This window comes from Carcharodon carcharias, chromosome 3 (assembly GCF_017639515.1).
Source record: "Carcharodon carcharias isolate sCarCar2 chromosome 3, sCarCar2.pri, whole genome shotgun sequence".
In the NCBI taxonomy this organism is placed as follows: domain Eukaryota; kingdom Metazoa; phylum Chordata; class Chondrichthyes; order Lamniformes; family Lamnidae; genus Carcharodon; species Carcharodon carcharias.
Genome location: NC_054469.1, coordinates 61,092,641 through 61,117,948, shown reverse-complemented (window position 1 = coordinate 61,117,948; position 25,308 = coordinate 61,092,641). Strand labels below are relative to the sequence as shown.

The following is a 25,308-nucleotide window of genomic DNA, read 5'->3' as shown; positions in this document are numbered from 1 at the left end:
ACACTCCTGACCTGTGCCTTGTAAATGGCGGACAGGCTTTGGGGAGTCAGGAAGTGAGTTACTCGCTGCAGGATTCCTAGCCTTTGACCTACTCTTGTAACCACAGTATTGATATGGCTAGTCCAGTTTAGTTTCTAGTCAATGGTAACCACCACCCCCCCGAGGATGTTGATAGTGGGAGATTCATTGATGGTAATGCCATCAAAGGTCTTGGGGCGATGGTTATTTTTGTTTTGTTGGAGATGATCATTGCCTGGCACTTGTGTAGCATGAATTTTACTTGCCACTTGTCCTGGATATTGTCCAGGTCTTGCTGCATTTGGATATAGAGAGCTTCAGTACCTGAGGAGTTGCGAATGGTTCCGAACATTGTGCAGTCATCAGCAAACATCCCCATTTCTGACCTTATGATGGAAGGAAGGTTATTGATGAAGCAGCTGAAGATATGGGTCCAAGGACCCAACCCTTGGGAACTCCTGCAGTGGTGTCCTGGAGCTGAGATGATTGACCTTCCAACAACCACAACCACCTTCCTTTGTGCTAGGTATGATTCCAACCAGTGGTGGGTTTCTCCCCTGATTCCCATTGATTCCAGTTTTGCTAGGGGTCCTTGATGCCAGACTTGGTCTTGATGTCAAGGGCAGTCATTCTCACCTCACCTTGGGAGTTCAGCTCTTTTGTCCATGTTTGAACCAAAACTGTAATGAGATCAGGAGCTGAGTGGCTCTGGCGGAATCAAAACTAACATCGGTGAGCAGGTTATTGCTAAGCAAGTGCCCCATCATAGCACTGTTGATGGCCCCTTCCATCACTTTACTGATGATCAAGAGTAGACTGATCGGGCTGTAATTGGCCGGGTTGGATTTGCCCTGCTTTTTGTGCACAGGGCATATCTGCGCAATTTTTCCGCCTTGCTGGGTAAATGCGAGTGTTGTAGCTGGACTTGAACGGCTTGCTAGGGGTATGGCAAGTTCTGGAGCACAAGTCTTCACTACTATTGCTGAAATATTTTCAGTATCCAGTGCTTTCAGCCCTTTCTTGATATCACCTGAATCAAATTGGCTGAAGACTGGTATCTGATGCTGGACACCTTCGGAGGAAACCGAGATGGATCATCCACTTGGCACTTCTGGCTGAAGACTATTTTGAATGCTTCAGCCTTATCTTTTGCACTGATGCTCTGAGCTCCCCCATCATTGAGGATAGGGATATTTGTGGAGCAGGCTCCTCCAGTGAGTTGTTTAATTGTCCTCCACCATTCACGACTTGATGTGGCAGGACTGCAGAGCTTCGATCTGATCCATTGATTGTGGAATTGCTTAGCTCTGTCCATTGCTTGCTGCCTATGCTGTTTGGTATGCAAGTATTCCTGTGTTGTAACTTCACCAGGCTGACACGTCATTTTTAGGTATGAGTGATGCTGCTTCTGGGATGCCCTCCTGCACTTTTCATTGAACTTGGGTTGATCCCTTAGATCGGTGGTGATGGTAGTTTGTGGGATATGCTGAGCCACGAAGTTACAGATTGTGGTTGAGTATAATTCTGCTGCTGATGATTGCTCACAGCGCCTCATGGTTGCCCAGTCTTGAGTTGCTAGGTCTATTCAAAATATATCCCCTTTAGCACGGTGGTAATGCCACACAACGTGATGGAGGGTATCTTCAATGTGAACACAGGACTGTGCAGTGGTCACTCCTACCGATTCTGTTATGGACAGATGCATCTGCACTAGGCAGATTGGTGAGGACAAGACCAAATAGATTTTTTCTTGTTGGGTCCCTCACCAGCTGCCACAGATCCAACTAATAGCTACATCCTTTAGGTCTCGGCCAGCTCGGCCTGTAGTGGTGCCACCAAGCCATTATTGGTGATTGGCATTGAAGTCCCATTCTACACTCTTGCCCCCTCCGTGCTGCCTCCGAGTGGTGTTCAGCATGGAAGAGTACTGATGCATCAACTGAGGGGGATGGTAACTGGTAATCAGCAGGAGGTTTCCTTGCCCATGTTTGACCTGATGCTGTGAGACCAGAGTCGAGGTTACGGGCTCCCAGGGCAAATCCCTTCCGATTTTATACCACTGTATCATCACCTCTGTTGGGTCTGTCCTGCTGGCGGGACATTATACATTAGGTATGATTCCGTGAGCATGACTCAGGCTGTTGCTTGACTAGTCTGAGAGACTTTTCTCCCAATTTTGGTTCAAGCCCCTAGATATTAGTAAGGACGACTTTGTACCGTCGACAGGTCTGTGTTTTCCATTATCGATCCACTGCCTAGATCAATGCTGGGTGCTCCATCCTTTCTATTCTTATTGACTTTGTAGTGGTTTGGTACAACTGCGTGGCTTGCTAGGCCATTTTAGAGGGCATTTAAGAGCCAACCACATTGCAGTGAATCTGGAGTTGTAGAGGTCTACAGCACAGAAAAAGGCCCTTCGGCCCATCAAGTCTGCGCTGGTCAAACAAGTACCTAACTATTCTAATCCCATTTTTCAGCGCTAGGCCCATAGCCTTGTATGCCATGGCATCGCAAGCGCACACCCAAATACTTCTTAAATGTTATGAGGGTTTCTGCCTCTACCACCCTTTCAGGCAGTGAGTTCCAGATTCCCACCACCCTCTGGGTGAAAAAATTCTTCCTCACATACCCTCCTATCCTTTACCTTAAACCTATGCCCCTGGTTATAGATCCCTTCACCAAGAGGAAAAGTTCTTTCCTGTCTACCCTAATTATGCCCCTCATGTTTACTTTGGATTTCTCTCTCTGCAGTAAAAGTGATGGGTGAAGGCTGAGAATAAAATGAACTTATGGCAAACCTGTTACCGGTTGAGTTTTTCTAGGGTTTTCTGTTTTTATTTCTGTTACCAGCTGCGCTTTGCCTAAATTGTCTGTTTCTGATGCCAGTGTTTGTAAAGCTATTCATGGTTTGTCAACTTTTGCTAATTTCCTAAGCTAGAATGCACCAGGTTTTCACAGTTCTATGGGCTGGAGATTCCGTAAACCTAAAGAAAATAATTAGCTGATACTGTGGTGGAATTCCACATTTATTCTTTATAGATGTCTCCATGCTGTTAGACATTATAATATATTTGGTAATTCCACCTATGCATTATTTCCCGAATGCACTCTTGGCCTTGACTCTGATTCCTATGCCACGATATACTGCATATTGACTATTTGTGTTCGAGCTACAAAATGAGTACCTCAGCTCAACAGTTGGTTAATGTAGAAGGTGCATTGGTAAATTTTCCAAGTTGAGACACGATGCATGCCCATAGCTATCCTTTAGCTCCGCAACAGTTTGAAGATCAATTTTCTGATCTCTGTCTTGAAAACTGTAATCTTGCTGTTTATCAAAAGGAACCTTCTCAAGTGGAATTTGAGATTTTGAACTCCCTTGGAACAGGCATTTTGTTGATGGTATAGCTATTGAAAGTAAGAGGTTACAACTTTTAAACGTCAAGTGTCACATTAATTCCTAAAAATTGCCATGGCTTTCTATAATTTGCCAATGAAGTACACAATACCAAAATGGGAAAATTACCTAACTAATCTCAATTGCTCGCATCATCCTTAAATTGTGTCTTTCTGTCATCAATAAACTGTCAGTAGATGAACATCTCTTACTCTATTTATTTAAATAAACCTGATGTGAGCCTGATGTAATACAATCTATATAATTATTTTATGAATCAAATTACTTTGTTACAAATCTGATGAGAAATTTTAGTTAATGAATAATATCTTTTTTGCAATAAGTGCACAGTTGCCCCAGCTTCATTAATCCAGCTGTGAAATGGACTACTGTAATTGAGAGTGGAGACCACAAAAATTTACTTTCAAATGTAAAGAACATGTCTGTTGGATTCTGGAGTAAAATTACAATGGCTGCAGTTTGAAGGACATGTCTACTGGAGCAGTGTAAGGGATATACAATATTGCTGTCTTGGAACAGTGTGTGCCATGAAAGACAGGTTGGTGCTGAGGAGGAGCCTGGTCTAATGGGGAACTGCCTGTCAACAACATTTTAATTGCCTCCTGACCAGGTGACCAGGATTTGTGAGAGCAGTGCAGCAGAATAGCTTGAAAGGAAAAAGACCTAAACCCACCCCCCCTTCCTACATGTGTAAGATTCCAGTAATTCTACAATAATAGCTAGCTAGTAATTTCTCCTCATACCTCTATAACCTGCTCGCTCTCTCTGAAAGCCTCTGTCAAGAGGCACAGGGGAAAATCACCGTTAGAGACCTTGAAAGGCAAGTGCTCAACCAGTGAACTAAAGACTGGAAGTGTTGGAAGACCATCTTGTATGATTAACAAAGAATTGAAAGGAATTTGGGAGACATCGATCAAAATCAACCCATCAAATCGTGTGCTCCAGAATTGGTGCTGTTGAGCTGTTTTATCCCGCGCTTAAAATCCATGCTTTTGTGTATCCTATGTATGTTTTTGTGCGTGTGTGTGTGTGTGTGTGTGTAGGGTTTTAAAAAAGTGTAGAGTTTAGGTATAGAGTTAGAAATTAGCAGTTCATATATCTTTCTTTTGCCACTGGTTAACGACAGTTTGTTCAATAAACAGTTATTTACTTAAGTTTGCAAACCTGGTGCTCGTATTCTGTTACCCTAAATTTGGCTTGATCAAACTTTTTCACATTTGTCGCAACTCAGGGAGCAGTGGGGCTTGAAATTGCAGCGCACTATCCCCAGTGAGTCGTGACACAGGCACAATGCATTTCCAACTTCTTGTGAACTGTATTATCGAGATTTCTAAGGTGAAATATGCCTCAAAACAACAAAAGAGGTGTGCATGGAACATTCCACAGTGATGATTTACTTGGTGTCAATGATCTGAAGGACCTCAACAAAAATGAGAGTTACGCAACTTATTAAGGTCACAAAGTAAGGCATGAATATTGTAAAGCATTGAAATGCCATCTGAGTGACTGCTGTTCTGTTAGAGGTGCCATCTATCAAATGAGATGTTGAAATGAGACCTCATCTGCCTCCCTCAGGTGAATATTAAAGATTCTATGACACTATTTTGCAGAAGAACAGGGAAGTTTTTCCCTGTGTCCTGGCCAATATTTATCACTCAATCAACATCAATATATCCAGGCTATCTGGTTGTTGTCACTTCCTGTTTGTGTGACCTTATTTCATGTTGGTTATATGTGCAGAAGAGAAATTTGTACAAAATATGTAAACAAAGAAAAGCCTTATTAGGGCAAAACAACATTCAGAATTGAGGAAGTAAGATGTACGAATAATTGTACATGGTATGGGGAAAACATATTATGGGGAACAAATCCCATGGCCAGTTTGGGCTGTCTTGATCTCCACTCCTCTTATGTTTGCAGGAAAGATTGTTATATAATTGGAGAGTTCAGGGTGGAACAGGCAGTAGACTGCGAGACCATACATTGCAGTTCCATATGATGAAGCTCTTCAACAGGGAGAGCTTGAAGAGCGTGGGGTTAGTGGCACTTGGGGGACAGCATTGGACTTCTGGTATGTACCTTGCCATTTGGATTATATTCCATGATTTGCATAATATGTAGCATGATAATGTCCCATACATTAATTGAGGTCAGACAAATAAAAAGTGTACAATAATAGTCTGATGCCTGATCGTGTTTATTTACTCGTAATATATTATCTACTCTATTCACAGACCAAGGACGTACCCTGTCACCTTCCTGCAGAAACTGAAGAGCAACACTCACCACAGTACCAAGCAGTCACTAACACAGATACGCAAAAACTCTGGGAAAAGATATCATGAACATTGAGCTGGAAACAGAGCACTAATGAGGAAGGATAGCAATGGTTTATTTGGAACAAAGATCCATTGTATATTGTGCCCCCAGTGAATAATCTGGGGACATGGGCATGTTCCTGTATGAACCTCTATTTTAAAAAAAGGTCACTTGTTGGACATGACATAAAAGGTGGCCTGGACAATTGATTGGTGACTCCATGATTTTACTGTTCATTTTCTGTTTCTAGCCCACAGATTCCTACATTTATGCAGTTCAGTTTCCCAATTTGAATTTGAACTTTCAACCTCTGGGTTGCTGTCCTGTAACCCTGAAGATAATTTTAGACTAGGTATCATAATTGTGATAAGACTCCTGGGTGAGCCTGAGCTGTTTCGTGCTGCTCATCCATCATGCTTAGGTAGAAGTGCTGCCTGGGTTAGTATCTACTGATTTATGTCTTCTAGGTCCTCTGAGATGCAGGGCAGGAAAAAAATTCTCTTGTCCTGTTTTGCCATTGCAGTAGTGGAATTTAAAAATGTTCCTATTTGTCCAATTTGGCAACAGCACACCTAGCAAATTTACTTTTGAGCTGTGACTAGAATGATGGACAAGCAAAATTCACAATTTTTCTCTCCGTTTCATAAATGTATCTTACTCCATCTTTGCAAGGATAGAGCAAGAATATGCCAAGCACATAATTAGCCTGTTGATGCTTTCTCTCTCCATTTCACACTTTTTACTTGTGTAATTTTTCAAAATTTCTGTCCCATTACGATTCGGTTGAAGACAATGAGTTAGTTTTGACATCTTTTAGCAATGACCATGACCGCAAGTTTAAAAGTCTAACTTTGATAGCCACTTAGCATAGTTTTAATTTCTTTGTGAAGCATTATTGCTTTAATCTCGGCTGCAGACGATATGCAGTTCGGGTGACAAATCTTAAAAGCAGTTTTGGGTGTAAATTAAAAGGCATTGAAGGGCTAGAGGGTATGAGCTATGAGGTTGAAAGATGTTTACCTACTTTGGTTATTTTGTTACCCTTTCTTTAAAAAAAATAGAAATAAACCTTGTTCCTCCTTTGACTAAGTTTTTATTCTACCGTTCTTCTCTGATCTTCGAGACTTGCACATTTGTTGCCCACAAGTGAAAAGCTTAATGCAACCTCGAACGAGTCACTCAGAGATGCACAGACCTGGCATTTTACCTAAGCTTATGTTCTAAATTTCCTTTTCTCCTTTTCCTTCAATTTCACATACATTTTGTAGCTGATTAACTCTTGATCCAACCAACCAGTGGTTTGAGGATTGCTGCCACGTTGGGGAGGGAGCTGACTTGTTTTTATTGCCACCCCTGTTGTGACTAACCAGTAGCTACAATTGAGAACTTAGATGCACATTGTACATCTTATTCTATGGTTTTCAGCATACAAGACAATGATTTGTATATAGTATGGGAAAGAGATTAATTGTTTTTTAAAATGTTCTTAACCTCTTGTTTACCCTTTTCCACTTCTCGCCTTCCCACTAATGACTGGCCTAATGCACAGCAGAAGTTTGTGAAGTATAACTTAGAGTGAAGATAGTCCTATGAAAATAATCTGTACTAAATCTCACTATAAAAATTGGTGCATGCTCACTACCTGAACAATTTTGTTAACTAGTTTTGTTTCTTTTTCAGATCACGAATTGGACAATAACCGCAATCTTCCTGGGAGGAGCAGTTCACCAAGAGGAAGTCTTTCACCACGGTAAACCACGTGCATTGCAAACTTTAGGCAATAAAAATATTTCACATTTTTAATCACATTTTCCTTCATTTTCACGCCATTTCATCTTCATTTTGTGATTAAGGCAGTAACTTGTGCTGGACTACGATGCTAATAGTGCTCCAATCCCTCACCTAGGTGCTTTTTTAGGTGTGTTGGAATGTTCAGCAAGCATTGGCAATCTATTTGGCTATCAGGGGAGTAGAGGGAGTCAGGGGCAAGAAGAAAATGCATAATTGCAGCAGGTGATTATTGGATATCAAATAGGAGACATATCATCTTGGCTTAATGATGCACTCTCATTTCTGAATGAAGATTGTGCACTCAGCTCCACCCAGAACCTGAGCATACAACCTAGGCTGACACTTCAGTGCAGTACTTGGAATGCTGCAATGTCAAGTGATGCTGTCTTTCACCTGGCTGTAAAACATTCTATGGCATTTTTTGACCAACTTCAACTAATGTCACTTCAACCAATTCCACCCAAAAATAGATTAATTGGTCATTCATTTTTTTTGCTGTTTGTGGGATCTGCTTGCTGCATCCCTAATGATTCCCTTGAGCATCTTACCCATTACTATCAAGTTAATGGGCTTATAGTTACTCTGTTCTATAGTCTACTTTGAAAGTATGATACAGTAGAAGATGTGGTTCTGCAGATTTTTTTTAATAGCAGAAGATTGTTTGGGATTCTTGATCAATTAGAAAACCTAGTGCTCAACAGAGGACCTATCCTTATTAGGAGCCTGTTTAATCTTCCTAATACTGGACAAGTTTACTAAGATTCAGTTGCAAATTCAAGTGGAACCCAAAACATTTGTATGGATTTACCTGCATGTCGTAGAAATCTATCACATATGTGTGTTTGTATGGCAGTTTAATCTTTGGATATTAGTCCACTGCACAGCCTTCATTATATCAAATAGTTATTGTGGGTCATCTTCTTATGATGGATACAAAAAGTAAAATACTGTGGCTACTGGTCCTTAATCATCATTGTAAGGTAGAACAGAGTAACTATAGGCCCATTAACTTGATAGTAATGGGTAAGATGCTCAAGGGAATCATTAGGGATGCAGTATATGACCACTTAGACAGAGAAGGCCATATGACTTGCTTTAAAAAGGTTGTGTTGCATTCATTTAAATTTCTAGAAGTCACCAGGTTAGTGGATGAGTGTAACCCATTAGGCACTGTCTATCTGGACTTTCCAGAAAGCTTTTGATCAGGTATTGGAGACTTCTCTAAAAGATTCAATCTTTTGGAATTAGCGGTAATGTGCTACAGTGAATTTAGGATTAATCATAGGTAAAAAATGATCTCCCAGTCAATGGATCAGATCAAAACTCTGCAGCCCTGCCACATCCAGTTGTGAATGGTGCTGGGCAATTAAGATACTTTGAAGGAGAATGATGAGGCCTCACAAACACCCTGTCTTCAACAATGGCAATGCAAAATACCTACGTACGTCCAGAACTACCTGCACCCCTAGAGCCCAGTCACGTTGTTCTTGTAAAGCTTGAACAGCTAACATCTACCTAAAATTGTGGAATCTAGATATGTCTTATTCACAAAAATGCGGGAGAATTCACCTTGCCAGTGACCATCCTGCTACTGTGGAATTTGAACTTCTTTCCAAGAATGAGTGAAACTCTAATTAATTCTAATTCTATACTTGCATTAGAGTCAATACAGCGAAGGCTCACCACTTTGGTTCCTTGGATGAGAGGATTGTCCTATGATAGGCTTAGTAAATTGGGTCTATATTTTCTGGAATTCAGAAGAACAGAAAGTGATCTCATTGAAACATACAAGATTCTGATGGGGCTTGACAAGGGGTGTTGCTCCCCCTGACTAGGGAATCTAGACCAAGGGGGCACAGTCTCAGGATAAGAGGAAATGGGACAGGATGGAACTGAAATGAGAATCTTCTTCACTCAAAGGGTTGTGAATCTTTGGAATTACCCCAGAGATTAGGAATGCTTTATCATTGAATATTTTTAAGGCTGAGATAGGCAGAATTTTGGACTCTCAGGGAATCGAGGGATATGGGGAGCAGGCAAGAAAGCTGAGTTGAAACAGTAGATCAGCCATGATTGTATTGAATGGCATAACAGGCTTGAAGGGCCGTATGGTCTACTCCTCCTATTTCTTATGTTCTTATACAATCTAATCTACTCTTTGAATTTTTAAAATCATTCTTCCCACTAGATCTTATTTTGTACAGGCTCTTTGATTTGCCCTTTTTAAGAATTGAGAACATATCACCTGCTCACAGACCTTTGCAAATGTTTCTTTTTTAACTAGTTGATAAGAGGGATCTGGCAATGATGCAGGATGACTAGTCTAATTTTTCATTCCCACCTTCTGCAGAATTTCAGTCTCTTCGGTCTGCTAATAGCTCTGCTGATTGAGATACTTTCAACCCACAAGTCTTTTTGTGCAGCATGCCACTAAACCAAAAGCTCGTTGTGTTATTGACCAATCTGCCCTTTTATTTTAGATGAGAATTTTTATTTAAGTATATAGTATTAATTAATTTTTTATTGTTTAATAACAACAAATAGCTAACCAAAGAGGGATATTACTTCAAGATTGTTTTTTCTTAAAACAGAATATCTTGGTCCTGTGACAATATTCCCAAGTCACGTGGAATGACCACCTGAAACTGTTAATTTGTAGCAGGATAGACTTGTTTGATTGTCTCCACCTCAAGGAGCTGGCATTAAACTTGACAGCTTTGGAAGACTAGTAGGGGGTCCTTTGTTTTGAAAAAATAGATTCCTTAAGAATTACACAGACTAATTTTGTTGTGTTTTTAAATTTGGAAATCCTAACCTTTCAAACAGATCTCCTGCAAGTGGCTTACAAATTCGTTATGATCAGTCAAGTAACAGTGTCTTGGAGAATCTGCCACCAGTTGCATCAAGCATAGAACAGTTATTGGAAAGACACTGGAATGAAGGGCAGCAGTTTCTTTTGGAACAGGGCAGTCCTGGAGAAGGTATGTATTTACAAGAGGCTTGCGTGCTCCGTCACTTTTCAATGCATCCATGATTTCACATTGCATTAAGGTGCCTATTTTGAATTTCTGCATGGTTCTTTCCTTACTGTCAAAGATATTGTTTATTCTTAGTGCATTGCTGCTGTTTTCATAATTATCCAACAGGTGCATAATTTTATCTATACACCTAAATTTAAATAATTGAATAAGTCACATAGTTGTGGGTACCATTCTTCAAGGGTATCTACCACACACCACTTTCTCTTCAGGCCTCGTGGGTAGTTCAAATGGCAGTTCTTTAACTCTTGTTGTGCCTCAGAGTTTGTCAAAACGCCAAGCATCAATATTCCCTGATGTCACAGGTAACATATTATTGGTTTCCAGAGATTTTAAAAATTTGTCCTTGGGATGTGAGCGTTGCTCATCGCCTTTGAGAAAATGGTGGTGAGCTGCCTTCTTGAACTGCTGCAATCAATGTGGTTAAGTACACCCACAGCTATGAGGGAGGGAGTTCCAGGATTTTGATCCAGTGACAACAACGATATAGTTCCAACTCAGGATGGCCTGACTTAGAGGGAAACTTGCAGGTGCTTGTGTTCCCATGCATTTGTTGCCCTCGTTCTTCTCGGCGGTAGAGGTCGCAGATTTAGAAGCTGCTGCCAAAAAAACCTTGGTGCCTTGCTGCAGTGTGTCTTGTAGACGGTACACATTGCTGAAACTGTGCACCAATGATGGAGGAATTTGATGTTTAAGGTGGTGGATGGGGTGGCAACCAAACAAGCTGCTTTTCCTTGGATGATGTTGAACTATTTGAATATTGTTGGACCGGAACTCATCCAGGCAAGAGGAGAGCATCCTGTCAGATTCCTGAGTTGTGTGCTGTAGATGGTAGACAGGTTTGGGGTGTCAGGAGGTGATTACTGGTTGTAGAATTTCCAGCCACTGACCTACTCTTGTAATCACAGTATTTAAATAGCTGGTCCAGTTAAGTTTCTGGTTAACAGCAACCCCCCAGGGTACTGATTTGAGGGTGCATTGTTGGTAATGTTGTTGAATGTCATGGGGGGATGATTAGATTCTTTTCTGTTGAAGATGGTCATTGTCGGGCACGTGTGTGCAATGAATGTTACTTGCCACTTATCAGCCCAAGGAGTTAACGTTTCAGGTAGTTGAAACATTCCATCAGACATCAGTATAAGATAGGCACTAATAAACCTAATGTGAAATTCAGGAGAAACTTCTTTACCCAGAGAGTGGTGAGAATGGACCTTGCTACCTCATGGAGTAGTGAGGTGAATGTTTTTTTTTATTCATTCACGGGACGTGGGCTTCGCTGGCTGGGCCAGCATTTATTGCCCGTCCCTAATTGCTCTTGAGAAGGTGGTCTTGAGCTGCTGCCTTGAACCGCTGCAGTCCGTGTGTTGTAGGTACGTCCACAGTGCTGTTAGGAAGGGAGTTCCAAGATTTTGACCTAGCGACAGTAAAGGAACGGCAATATATTTCCAACACAGAGATAAAAACAAAAAACTGCAGATGCTGGAAATGAGGACTCGAAACGTAACTCTTTTCTTCTCCGCCGATGCTGCCAGACCTGCTGAGTTTTTCCAGGTAATTCTGTTTTTGTTATATATTTCCAAGTCAGGCTGGTGAGTGACTTGGAGGGGAACTTCCAGGTGGTGGTGTTCCCATCTCTCTGCTGCCCTTACCCTTCTACACAGTAGTGGTCATAGGTTTGGAAGGTGGTGTTGAAGGAGCCTTGGTGAGTTCCTGCAGTGCATCTTTTAAATGGTCCAAACTGCTGCTACTATGCGTCAGTGGTGGAGGGAATGAATGTTTGTGGACGTGGTGCCAATCAGGTGGGGTGCATTGTTCTGGATGGTGTCAAGCTGCTTGAGCATTGTTGGAGCTGCACTCATCCAGACAAGTGGGGAGTGTTCCGTCACACTCCTGACTTGTGCCTTGTAGATGGCGGACAGGCTTTGGGGAGTCAGGAGGTGAGTACTCGTCACACAATTCCTAGCCCCTGACCTGCTCTTGTAGCTACAGTATTTATATGGCTGGTCCAGTTCAGTTTTTGGTAAATGGTAACCCCCCAGACTGTTGATAGTGAGGGATTCAGTGATGGTAATCACTGGGTTGATGGTTAGATTCGCTCTTGTTGGAGATGATCATTGCCTGATGCTTATGTGGTTCAAAATAGCATGGTTGGGCAAACAAGGTAAGTACATAAGGGAGAAAGAACTTGTAGGAAATGTTGATGGAATAAGGTGGGAGAAGGTGGTATGGAGCATAAACACAAACCTGTTGGCCTGAATGACCCGTTTCTGTGCTTTAAATTTCTACGTAATCATTTTTATAGAACAAGCATCATGACAAATGGGTGTTGTGCGTGTTTTTTGTTTCCAATTATCTGGAAGAGAACCAAGTGATAAACTAAACCACGTGTTGAGCAAATATCAAGTCACCCGAAATAAATTTACAAAGCTGCTTTAGAAGTAATTCACACTACTGCAGTGTCTACATTGCTACATAAAATTATCATTTGTTTCATTGGGTTTTACTGCATCATAATATGAGTTACGCCATTTCATCTTTGGGTGTTGGTTTTGTAGTGCCCATTGACAAGTGTATGTTAGCTGAATGAGGAAGAAGGTTAGATTGTCATCTTCAGTAAAGTCATTTTCATGCTTTATTTGTAAATTATCTTTCCCTTTCACTGATTTCTGCTAGAAAAAATTGTGTTTAGTTAATTATTTTAAAGTTCTGTTTAATGTCCATTGTTTCTGCTTTGATAAACTAAGGAGTTAACCAATAACATGCACCTATAAGCATGAGGGAAGGAAATTCTATGATATTTACAAGCCTACTAGTTTTTATATCTTGTGAAGGCATTGCTGGTGGTACTTCTCCAGTGCTTTGATGTGCCTGCTGTGGGTTGTCCAAGATTCCCAGCATATAGGAGTGAAGATCACTGCTATTCTATAAACCATGACCTTTGTCTCAGGTTTGAGATCCTGGTCCTCAAATACTCTTTACCTCAGTCGGCCAAAGGCTGAGCTGGCACATTGAAGGTGACGTTGAGTTTCGTCGTCTATGTCTGCCTTCGTCAAGAAGTCGTTCCCAAGATATGGAAAATGGTCCACGTTTTCCAGGATCTCACTATCAATCTTAATCAATGTGGGAGCTGGTTGGAAGAGGACCTTAGTTTTCCAGGTGTTTAGTGAAAGCTCCATTTTTTCGTATGCTTTGTAGAATGAATCAACAGTGATCTGGAGCTCAGTTTCTGAGTGAGCACACACCCAAGCATCATCTGCATACTGGAGTTCAATGACTGAAGTTGGTGTGATTTTTGGATTTGGATTGAAAGTGGTATAGGTTGACTAGTTTCCCATCTGTTATGTAAATTATCTCCAGGCCTTTGGATAGATTGCTGGAGGTTAGGTGCAGTATCACAGCGAGGAAGGTCACAAGATCCGCCAAATCCGGTAGCAAGAAAAGTGGTCCAACGGCCCCGTCCTCTCCCAAGCCAACATGCCTAGTATCAAGGTGCTAATCACTCAAAACCAGCTCCATTATGCAGGACATTTGTATGCCCGACACCAACTTCTGAAACAACTAAAACAAAAACAGAATTACCTGGAAAAACTCAGCAGGTCTGGCAGCATCGGCGGAGAAGAAACGAGTTGATGTTTCGAGTCCTCATGACCCTTCAACAGAACTACTCTACTCAGAACTCGTTCGCAGCAGGAGACTCACAAGACTGTAGAAACATTTTAGGGTTATCCTCAAAGCATCCCTGAAAAGGTCAAGCATCCAAATGAACTCTTGAGAGTCCCTCGCCTGTGACTGACCAGAATGGGAAGTCATCAAACACATAGGGAGACTTTGTTGGGAACACGCAGAGGTGAAGTCAAGGCATTGTGTTAATTCATTGTGAATCCAGATGATGAAGTAGGAAACCAGACAGCAATCTTTTACTTAATACTAGAATGCAACATTACATATGCCTGCATCCTAACCCACATCCCGTGTCCCAGAAGTCTCTCTCTATATGTGTTCAAGGTACTTAATCAATCAATACCCTTCATCTTTGAATCCTTAACCCTTAATAACATCAATCAACATACCATGAACAGATTCCCCTCTATCTTTAAATCAAAACTTTATAACACACAAAACAGTATTTCAAAACACATCAAAGAGAAAGAGAAGAAAAACAATTTTCCATACTCTGTACACCACATTATAATAAAAGACATCCCTTTTCTAGGACCTCCAATAGTCTCTTCATGCAAGAATTCATTTTATAAAGCAATCCAACAATTGGTGAATTGCATCCAACCATTTTTGTCTTGGAGATTTCTTTCTAACCTCTCTTTCCCACTAGCAAGGTCAATGTTAAACTTTTTTCAGTCATACTTTTTGTCGAATGTACATTACCCTGTAGAGAATGATTATCTGCATAACATTCAATGGGTAAACTACTCTCAATGCCCCTTGTATAGAATTTTTCATGAAATATTTGATTAGTAAAACTCCATATCGATTGCTTTTACAGGAGCCAGTGTTTCCACAGCTAAATTACTTTTAACTACCCTTTTTATTTTCTTAGCCTCCCAGATAAGGGACAACATTTCCCATTTTCACCCACCAAGAATATTATAAAACTAGCTGCACTTGAAAACCCACCCAGAAGATTTGCATGAGAAGTGTCACTAAAAAGGACTAAGTTCATATCCTTCAGACCCCTCAAAGGCTGGAAACTACCCATTTCTCAGCATTTAATTTTGAGTTTTATCTGCCCTTAAAGCACTCTCAATCGTATTGTGTTTCATCATGATACTTAGTTCCAATATGTCAAAACTGGCACCTAACCTTGTCTTGCTGCATAGCCAGTTCAGTTGTCCAAACATAGTTTTTCTGTGGCAACCTCACATGATTTATTAGGATAGAAGCAATGCTTCCTAGATATGATTGTTAATTCAAGGTTACTACCAAACCTATTCTGCTTAACATCTAAGCCCATAGAGTTAAAGGCCCCTGAAGCCTCACTTCCAATCTTAAATTCCCCTTTTATCTTAGAACAAATTGCTCAAATTCCACAGAGCCTTGCCATAGAAAATCATTGACATGCATCATAAGGATACCTGAGAGTTTCCCTTTGTGGTATCAATAGAGCATTGCTGGATCAGCTTTCATATGAGTACAGAATGACAGACCTAACAACAAATACCATACCCTCGATGCATCATTCAGTCCATAAACGTATTTGTTTAATTTCCACAGCTTCCCTTCCACATCTCTTGCGTCTTTAGGCTGTTTCAAAAAGACTTATTTCTGAAATGTTACTCCCTGCAAAAGTGAGGCTTTTATATCAATTAACCTATATTCCCTACAGAGCTAAGAGAACTTCAGGATTACTTTTCCCATGGAGGAGTCCCTTCTAACATCTTGATCTCCAAGTCTTTCTTCGAAAACTCAAGCCACTAGTCTTACTTTAGCTTTATAAGGCCCATCTGGGAGGACTTCTTTCCATACCTACCCATCTATGTGATAGGGCTAGCCGTTGGCTTTCTCCTTAGGTGTGAACTTTCCACCATTTAGTGGAAGCCCAACTTTTGGATCATGGAATTTTGCCCTTTTAACTTTTTCCCACCCTTCGTCTGGCCTGCGGGAGCTGTCACTCAGCCCCTCTCTCTTTAAATCGCTGCCAATCTGACTCGCTTTCTGTGACTGGGGGATGCAGAGGCCATACCCCCAATAGCTGCTGCTCTCATGTGCAGTCTGCAGAGGGTTTTCCTGTGCTAGTCCATTTTCCGGTGCAGCCTCCACAGTGGGAGTGGCTGTCACTGGACAGGGGAGTGAAGTGGGGCTGAGACCTTGGGGCTGGGATCCAGAGACAGAAGGGAGCAGGGCTGTGGTGGTGGTGTTGTTGGGGGGGCGGGGGGAGTGGAGCCTGGGGCCAAGGTAGGGAGTGAGACAGGAGATGCGGGGCAGAGGTTTGGGATCCAGGTAGGTAGTAAGTGTGCGGGGCCAGCTATGTGGGTGAGGGGGGAGGAGTGGGATCAAGGAGGGAGTGGGAGGGGAAGGGGGTGTGAGAGAGTGGTGCCAAACCCTGGGGTTTGGGCCCTGACAGCCGTTTCTCTCCCACATCAGTCGATGTTTTATACAGGTTTAGGATTTAAGTCTAATTTATAAAATGTTTCCTTTTTATCTCTTATCAATCATTATTGCGGCTTTTCCAACCCAGCTCACCCCCATCCGGCAAGGTGGAGAAACCTGGGAGGGTGGAGGAGGGGGTGGGTGGGAGGGAAGGAATGAGTGAGTGGGGGGGAGGCTGGGTGCAGGGGAGGATGTGAGTGGGGATGGGAGGGAGGTGTGATTGAATGGGGATGTGAAGGAGAACATGGGTGAGTGTATTGTAGGTGGAGACGAATTGATTATGATGTGTCCGTGCATGGTGGATCTTCTATCATCATGGAATATGTAGAGCTTGGCTGAAACTTACGAGAGTACATAAAACAAGAACATTTTCACAAAGTACTTTAAAAACACAGATTTTCATATTTATATGATGTATTATTATATGTTAATCCATAATACACAATCTTATAATAACACACCAAATGTTACTATGCTGCTTTAATGCTGTTTTGTTTTTGCTGGCATCTGGAGTCACGTTAATTTTCAAGAGTTATTTCTTATATATTTGTTCATGGCATGTGGGCTTTGCCAACCTTTGTTGTCCATCCCTTATTGCGATTGAGAAAGTGGTGGTGAGTTAAAATGGGGCCACATTGGAAAATAGTTTGCAAAGCACTGCTTTGCTTTACATGTACATAATCCAGCAAGATCATGTTATGTTTTTAGTATGGACTTCATTCTGTATGACATGCACTAACTGCATTGAATGTTGGAATATTGAGGTCATTTTGGTAATTTTACACAAGTGCATTGGTCCACAGTCTTGATGGTAATAGAAGGTAAAGAAAGGGAAAACTAATGTTTTTATCTGCTTTAAGGCTAATAATTCCACTCATTTGAAATGGCTTAGAAGCATTTGCATTTCACTATAGATCATAAAAAGTGCTATAATTACTTGATTCCTTGCCACAGAAAATGTTCAGACCTTTTTGCCTTCAGCCACTAATTTTTAGATCCTTTTGTCTTCGGCTACTCTCACTTCTGCACCTGGCACTTCAGGGTAGACACTAAATTCCTTCCAACTACCAACTCTAGGCAGTTGTCCTTTGGATACGATAGCCCTGTCCTGTACTTCAGCCTAATTCTACCTATTGCCATCTAGCCCCAAGCTACCAAATTCTTTGGTCATAACTGTCAAACATTTGAGAATGTGAGGTACAGGGTGCCTTATCGCCAACTATTAATTACTCAGATTCTGAAAATTTGTAACCATTCCCAATTGACCGAAATGAATGGACCTTATTAGTTTGACTACTATGTTGGAAAACCACTGTCTTCCCATCACACCCTATCATTTCACACAGACCTTTCCACTCTTGATGAGCCTCTCTTTTATAGTGTACTAAATCCCCAGAATTAAAGTTTATCTTGGGCAGTCTTATGCGATGGCTTGGAGCTCTCTGACTTTGGAAGTAATCGTAATCCCTTCTAGGACCGGTGGACAGTCACACAGCACAGAGGGTAATTTGAGATCCCTCACATTTAACAGTTGATAGGACTATAGCCCTAAACCATTTCAAGCGAATTCTTTGCATAGACTGCCCATGCCAAGTCAATTGTTAATTTGCAGCTGATTGATTGCCTCAGACCTTATGGAGCATGTCATTGATCACTGCATGATTCCTTTCACAAAGTCCATTGCTGAAAGGGCTTTCTGCTGCGGTGTTCATGACTGCAATGTTCATATTTTTGCACATGACTCTAAACTCGTCCTTAGAAATTTCCTCACCATCCCCAACACTTCTGTTGTCAGTCAGAAATTTAGCCAGTGCTCCCAGTCCGGTCCCTATTCATTTTTCCATGACGTTATCTACAATCATCCTTTTCTTCTTACCACGTATTACTGTAGAAAGACTGAATCTGATTTTCATGTTCACAGAATGCAAAATGAAAATATTTCTGTTTTTGTCCCATCCTTTAAATCCATGGCATTCTTTAAGCCCTGTATCAATGGCAGCGTCCTCCAATACTATTTACATATGTCACATTTTTCATTAATCTCTTTGATGAGCTTTGTATCTTCATGATCAACCATACCTGCATCAATTGGAAGTACTTTTTAATCTGTGTCAAGGAGGGTAGGTTGGATAACTTTAAGACAATTTGCATTTCTTCTCTCAAATTCTTATCACCTGATGCCATTGACGTTCTGATTATTTGTTTTTTATTCATTCATGGGAAGTGGGCTTCACTGGCTGGACCAGCATTTATTGCCCATCCCTAGTTGCCCTTGAGAAGGCGGTGGTAAGCTGCCGCCTTGAACCGCTACAGTCCATGTGGTGTAGGTACACCCACAGTGCTGTTAAAAAGGGAGTTCCAGGATTTTGACCCAGCGACAGTGAAGGAACGTCAATATGCTTCCAAGTCAGGATGGTGAGTGACTTGGAGTGGAATTTTCAGTTGGCGGTATGCCCAGCTATCGGCTGCCCTTGTCCTTCTAGATGGTAGCGGTCGTGAGATTGGAAGGTGCTGTTGAAGGAGCCTTGGTGAATTCCTGCAGTGCATCTTGTAGATGGTACACACTGCTGCAACTGTGCGTCGGTGGTGGAGGGAGGGAATATGGACATGGTGCCAATCAAGCGGGCTGCTTTGTCCTGGACAGTGTCAAGCTTCTTGAGTGTTGTGGGAGCTGCACTCATCCAGGCAAGTGGGGAGTATTCCATCACACTGACTTGTGCCTTGTAGATGGCGGACAGGCTTTGGGGAGTCAGGAGCTGAGTTACTCGTCGCAGGATTCCTAGCCTCTGACCTGCTCTTGTAGCCACAGCATTTATATGGCTAGCCCACTTCAGTTTCTGGTCAATGCTAACCCCCAGGATGTTGATAATAGGGAATTCAGTGATGGTAATGCCATTGAACATTAGGGGGCGATGGTTAGATTTTCTCTTGTTGGAGATGGTCATTGCCTGACACTTGTGTGGTGCAAATGTTACTTGCCACTTGTCAGCCCAAACCTGGATATCGTCCAGGTTTTTCTGCATTTGGACATGGACTGCTTCAGTATATGAGGAGTCGCGAATGGTGCTTAACATTGTGCAATCATCAGCTAACCTCCCCACTTCTGACCTTATGATGGAAGGAAGGTCATTGGTTCAACATGTCAGATTTTGTTAAGGGTATGCAGTAATGCCCTGATTGGGTAAACTACAGATCTACTGACTTTCCAAAACCAATTGCTTGATCATGTTCCATGTCCAGTTTTATTTGGGCTTTTTTCATGAAAAATTTGCTCAGCAGCAAGGATATCTCACTAGAGACTGGGTATAACTGGGTGTATTGTACCACTCAAGTGGCATGCTGCAGCTATTTTACAAAGAACCACCACTTTTCAGTGACCTCAATGTGCTGTCAACCCTGAACCTGCAACAAGTAGAACTTTCATACTCACACCTTTCTTTGATCTTTACTACTGAGTTAATCTAAATAACATTTTAACCAATCTGTTCCATATACTGTCGAGGTGAAACCACTATTGATCGTGTGTTATGAAAACTACACTTGTTGAGAGCAGAGGTCAGGAGCTTCAACTCCCGACGGACCTAGGAGCTTTCGCACATGCGCAGTCCGGGAACTGGCTGCACATGCACATTTTTTCAATTCTTATATTCTTTGGGCCCAGAGTGCCTGTGCAGTGAAGAAAAATGCGTGAAAACATGGATCAGGAGCAGCACGACACTGCCAGTAAGATCCCAGGCATGGGACAGGGAGAGATCCCAGAGGGCGAGGGAACAGTGAGAGATCCCAAAAGAAGAGTCTCAGAGAGGAGCTAGGGACAGGAAAAGGTCCCAGTTCAGTGAAAAAGAGCGGGGCAGAGAAAGGCTTTCATTTGGTAAAAGGTTGTTGGTAGCAGACTTTAAGCGAAGAGGGCTCAGGAGAAGCTCTGGTAATTGAGGAGGGCTCAGGAGAAGCCCTGGTAATTGAAGAGAGCTCAGGAAAAAACCCTGAAATCCAAGAAGGTAGCCGAAGGTTGGTGACTCCATGCGGGGTACCCCTTTAGAGCAGTAGCGTTCTCAGCACGGCCAAAAAACTGAAATTATGTTTGAGTTAGTTCCCGAGTGCATACTCAAGAATCCAGGGGAACGAAATCTCAGGAGATGAGATTGAAACCTGGCGAGGTGCGCTGTCGTTAATGCCGTCCAAGTTGGAGTGACTTGTGAAGAGAATTCCGAGTGAGACCTTCAAAGGTGAAGACTGGAATGCCTTGTGGGGCACATAGTCTCAGTGAGATTGGTTGCTTCACAGTGGTACTGATGTCTGGGTGGATTGCTGAGGAATCCAAAATCCCTATTTTGGTTGCATGTGGTGTTGATTTGTGCACTGAGGTGTGTTCAGCCACAGTTTGCTTGTTAATTCATGTGTACCTCATATTAAACCTGAATGTTAGAGTATAAAATAGATGTAAATTGTTTTACTTTTCTGACTTGTATAGTAATGTTTATTTTTATTTGTTCAAAACCTGTGGAATCTTGTGGCTTTACTCACTGAGCAAGTGCCTTGAATCTCAAAGTTTGTCTACTTTAAGCATACCATTTTTGGTCCCTAACCGAATCTTACTAACAACTTGGGAGTCTGCCCAAGGATCATAACATATGGCACAGTTAATGAATCTGCGACTAATACACTATTTAACAGACTATAGCTTCTTATGACTAGTACAACTCCCTTAGACTGATCATTATCATCACCTTGAACGTCTGAATTTTGTGTGTCAGGTATTGCACTGAAAACTTTGCTGTACATCGCATAATATTTTGAGTCATATCTGAACTGTTCCTTGGGCATTCCTGGGTTTCATTCCTCTTTTATTGCTGCTACTCATCCTGTCATCTACCAGATCTGCTAAAAGTACCTTCATCCTCATTCCTTCTGTTTGTAACTCCACTGGTACTGTCACCTGCCGAACTATCTAGAGATGCTGCAATCATTGAGTCATCCATCCTTTGTAATACTGCAGAATGTCCCATTTGCACCATCAAGGCTGCTGGAAATGGCTTCCCCAGGAGCTTTTTTAAAATAGCAGACATTTGATCCAAAGGGTGTCTTTTTCTGAGAACCAAGAGCCAGTTAAGGCCGGGAAATTATCCATGTGCGACACCTTAGCATAATCTACCAATTTAAAAGCAAGCACTGATTAAGGAATCTCTACATTCAATTTCTGCAATCTTTTATACAGTCTGTTAAAGCCCATGATATATTCCTCATGGAATGACTGTCCTACTTTTGAAATCAATCAAAGTCTGATTATACTCCATAGGCATCTAATAGACCATCTTTCTTGTAAATTCCATGAAGCTTAATAGAAGCTCCAAACCTTTATCAGCATCCAACTGACAGGCATGCAGCTCACAAAATACTTGGCTTTTGATTTTATTTTTGTTAAGAAGCAACAATGCCAAGGCCATACTTAGTTTCCTCTTCATAAGGATGTAACGCACGTCCACATATCCATTTTTCCACTAGTCATAAGGTTCGGATTCAGAAGGCAATCATACCCTGACAATTTACACTTACTTTCAGCCAAGCTATTCTTTGCAAAAGTAACTCAGGTTACAATCTTCTGCGTGGAAAAAAATTCTTAGTTTCCAACCTTCATCCTTAGGCAACCATTCTCTGTTACCATGTTAGTTTATTCTGACATCATTTGATGGTGTTGGAAATTAGATGCCAATCTTTTACTTAATACTGGATTTTCTTTACGGAATACATCTGCCACCTCCCTGAATGACACACAGGGCAGTAGTTAATGCCCTCCCTGTGGTGATTTTGGTGATAGGGATGGGGCATTTAATCGGGCAGGAGAATGGAGGGTAGAGACCCAGCCAATTTCCCATCTCCCCAAACCAACTGAGGCCCTAACGCTGGTATTAGCCTAGCAGCAGGCAGGGTCTAGCCATTGGAGAACACAACAAGCAAACTTGTGCGGGGTTGCTTGCCAGCATACAGTGGGGGTCCCTCGCTCAAGGACAGTGTCTGATCAAGGGACCTGGCATTGGGAAGGGGGCACGCTGAGTGCCACCTACCTGCCCTTCCTGCTGACCCCCCCCTAACTTCCCCTCCTTTATAAGCCCCCCAACCCCCGTGACCCACCCCCCCCACCCTGAAAAAGACCGCCCTGCAAACACCCTCTCACCATCATTCGCCAGTCTGGCTGGGCCCCTCCAGATACTAGGCCTCGAAGTGGATATTGTGCCGGCTGCAGCCACCGCCTCCCCAGTGGCATTGTTGTTCAATAGAGCTGGTGGCCTCTGATTGGCTGTCAATTCTCAGTTGGCAAGACTTCTGCTCTCAGGGTCCTTGTTCCCAGTAATGGCTCGCCGCTGGCCTGTGAAGTGCCTGAGTGGCACTTAATATGGCAGTCCTTCCCGCTCCAGCCAGCGGCTGAGACTTCTGTGACCTCCACAAGATCCAAACTGATGTGAATGCTGTGCAGAGGGCACAGAAGGCATTTATCAGAATAGCTCCAAGGATGAGGGATTACATAGACTGGAGAAACTCAGGTGGTTCTCCTTAGAGCAGAGAAGGCTAGGAGTAGATTTGGTTGGGGTGCATAAAATTATGAAGAATAAATAAATAAAAACTATTTTCAGTGGCTGAAGAGTCGATAATCAGAGGACACAGATTTAAGGTAATCGGCAAGGGAACAGGGGGCATGAGGAAGAACTTTTTTACCCAACAAGTGGTTAGGATTTGGAGTGCATTGTCTGATAGGATAGTGGAAACAGATTCGATAGTAACTTTCAAAAGGGAGTTGGGTAAATATTTGAAGGAGAAAAATTAGTGATAATGGGAAAAGAGCTGGGAAGTGGAACTAATTAGATTGCTCTTCAAAAGCTGGCACATACTAGATGACCCAAATGGCTGTGCTTATGGTATTATTCTATAATTCTATAATTGACCCCTTTTTAAGAGGTACAGTTCCACTGTTACCAGTCACCCTCTAGAACCACGTTCAAATGTAAACCTTAACCATGATTGCTAGCTGAATATTTGACAGTGAGGGCTATCATTTCTGAGTCTAGTCTTGCTCTTTCACAATGTTGATTTAGTTACATTACCAGCAGATGTTACTGTAATGATCAAGACCTTGAATGGGGGCTGATTGTTCATTTCAGTTTCTAACCAATTCCTAGCTGAGATTCAGTAGCTTAGCATAGACCTGTGACCTGCATGGCACTACTATTCACTGGATGAACTTGCCAAGGTAGCAGAAGAAACTAATGTTTTTACCAAATTTTATCAATCCTAAATTCCTGATCAAGTTGACTGATTTTTCACCTGAAAGTTGATGGCTTGCCACCTTTTGTAATTTAAAGGCTTGGAACCATTTGTAAATCTTGTCAGATTGTGATCTGCTTTTATTTGAACCTTAAAAAAGGCATACAATTCAGTAGCTAGATAACCATTAAAATAAAGTGCACAAATTTTCAGTTTTACCTAGTAAATGTAAAGTCCATTTCCTCTCCCCCTTATTTTGACCTGGATTTGATTTTTTTTAAAAACTAATAAGTTTGCAGGAAATTAAAGTAAAATCGAAAAAAACCTAATACCTAGAAATTAACATTTTTGAAGAAGGAACTTAAGTGAAACTTCCATTTTAGGTAATAGAATGAATTATCCCTATCAATGGATTTAAAGTAAGCCCACAGTTACTGTACAGAATCAAACTACAGTCCACACAAAGCATTTTTTCCATCAGGCTAGTGCTAGATTTTCAAATGGAGCTGTCCAGTATAATCCAATTACCTGTTTTTTTTTTCTCATATCCTTTTTCTATTCTTCCTTTTCAAATATACACCCAGTTCTGTTTTAAAAGATGCTAGAGTTTCTACTTCAATATGCATTTATTATGCATTTAATGTTAGAATAAACCTGTGAGAATAAAGTGTGGAAATATTTTTTCTAACTTTATTCCTTTTTCACTCTTGAGATAACTTTAAGTCTACATCCCTTTGTTACCAATTCACCAATTAATGGAAGCAATCTACAATTATTTACCCTCTCTAAACATTCCAGAACCTTAAAAACATCTGTTAGATCCCCCAACAAACCTGTTTCAGCTAAAAGAGCCCTAATTTTCAAGAAGCCTTTCTCTATGACTATAGGATAGGATTATTCATTCTGTCACCTAAAATAGAGGTTTCACTTCATTTTTTTCTCCAGTTGTCTTTTGATTTTACTTTTTAATTTCCTACAAACTTGCTTTTTTTTAAAATCCTTGTATAATCCTGATGTATCCTCATTGTACCCTTCCCCTGCCTCTGATATCCTTCCGAAACAAGGTGTCCAGAACAGCATACAAAACAGCCGGTAGACAAATTCAACATCACTGCTTTTATACTCACTGCTCCTTTGCAAAAAACCAGAAATTATCTTTCATTTATACCTGGACACCCAACTTTAAAATTATATTTTGCTGCACCCTTTCCTGTCTTTTTCTCCACTTATTAGGGATCTTACCAGTTATGATATGCTTCCATTCACTAACATGTAGTACTTTCCATTTCTTTGATTTTTTTTAATTGATTTTTTTAAATGATCTGTTGCTTGAGGTTTGTATTATTGGTGCGATTAATTTGC

General features: G+C 41.6%; 1 protein-coding gene across 11 annotated transcripts in view; it reads left to right on the top strand.

Annotated features, from left to right (window-relative positions):
- mllt10 (MLLT10 histone lysine methyltransferase DOT1L cofactor) overlaps positions 1-25,308 on the top strand; it is a 319,789-nt gene that overhangs the window by 274,527 nt on the left and 19,954 nt on the right. For all 11 annotated transcript variants that reach the window (XM_041185205.1, XM_041185195.1, XM_041185194.1 and 8 more), the window contains 2 exons: positions 7,436-7,505; positions 10,373-10,527. In XM_041185205.1, the coding sequence (XP_041041139.1) occupies positions 7,436-7,505; positions 10,373-10,527 (225 nt within the window). The remainder of the gene's footprint in view (positions 1-7,435; positions 7,506-10,372; positions 10,528-25,308) is intronic.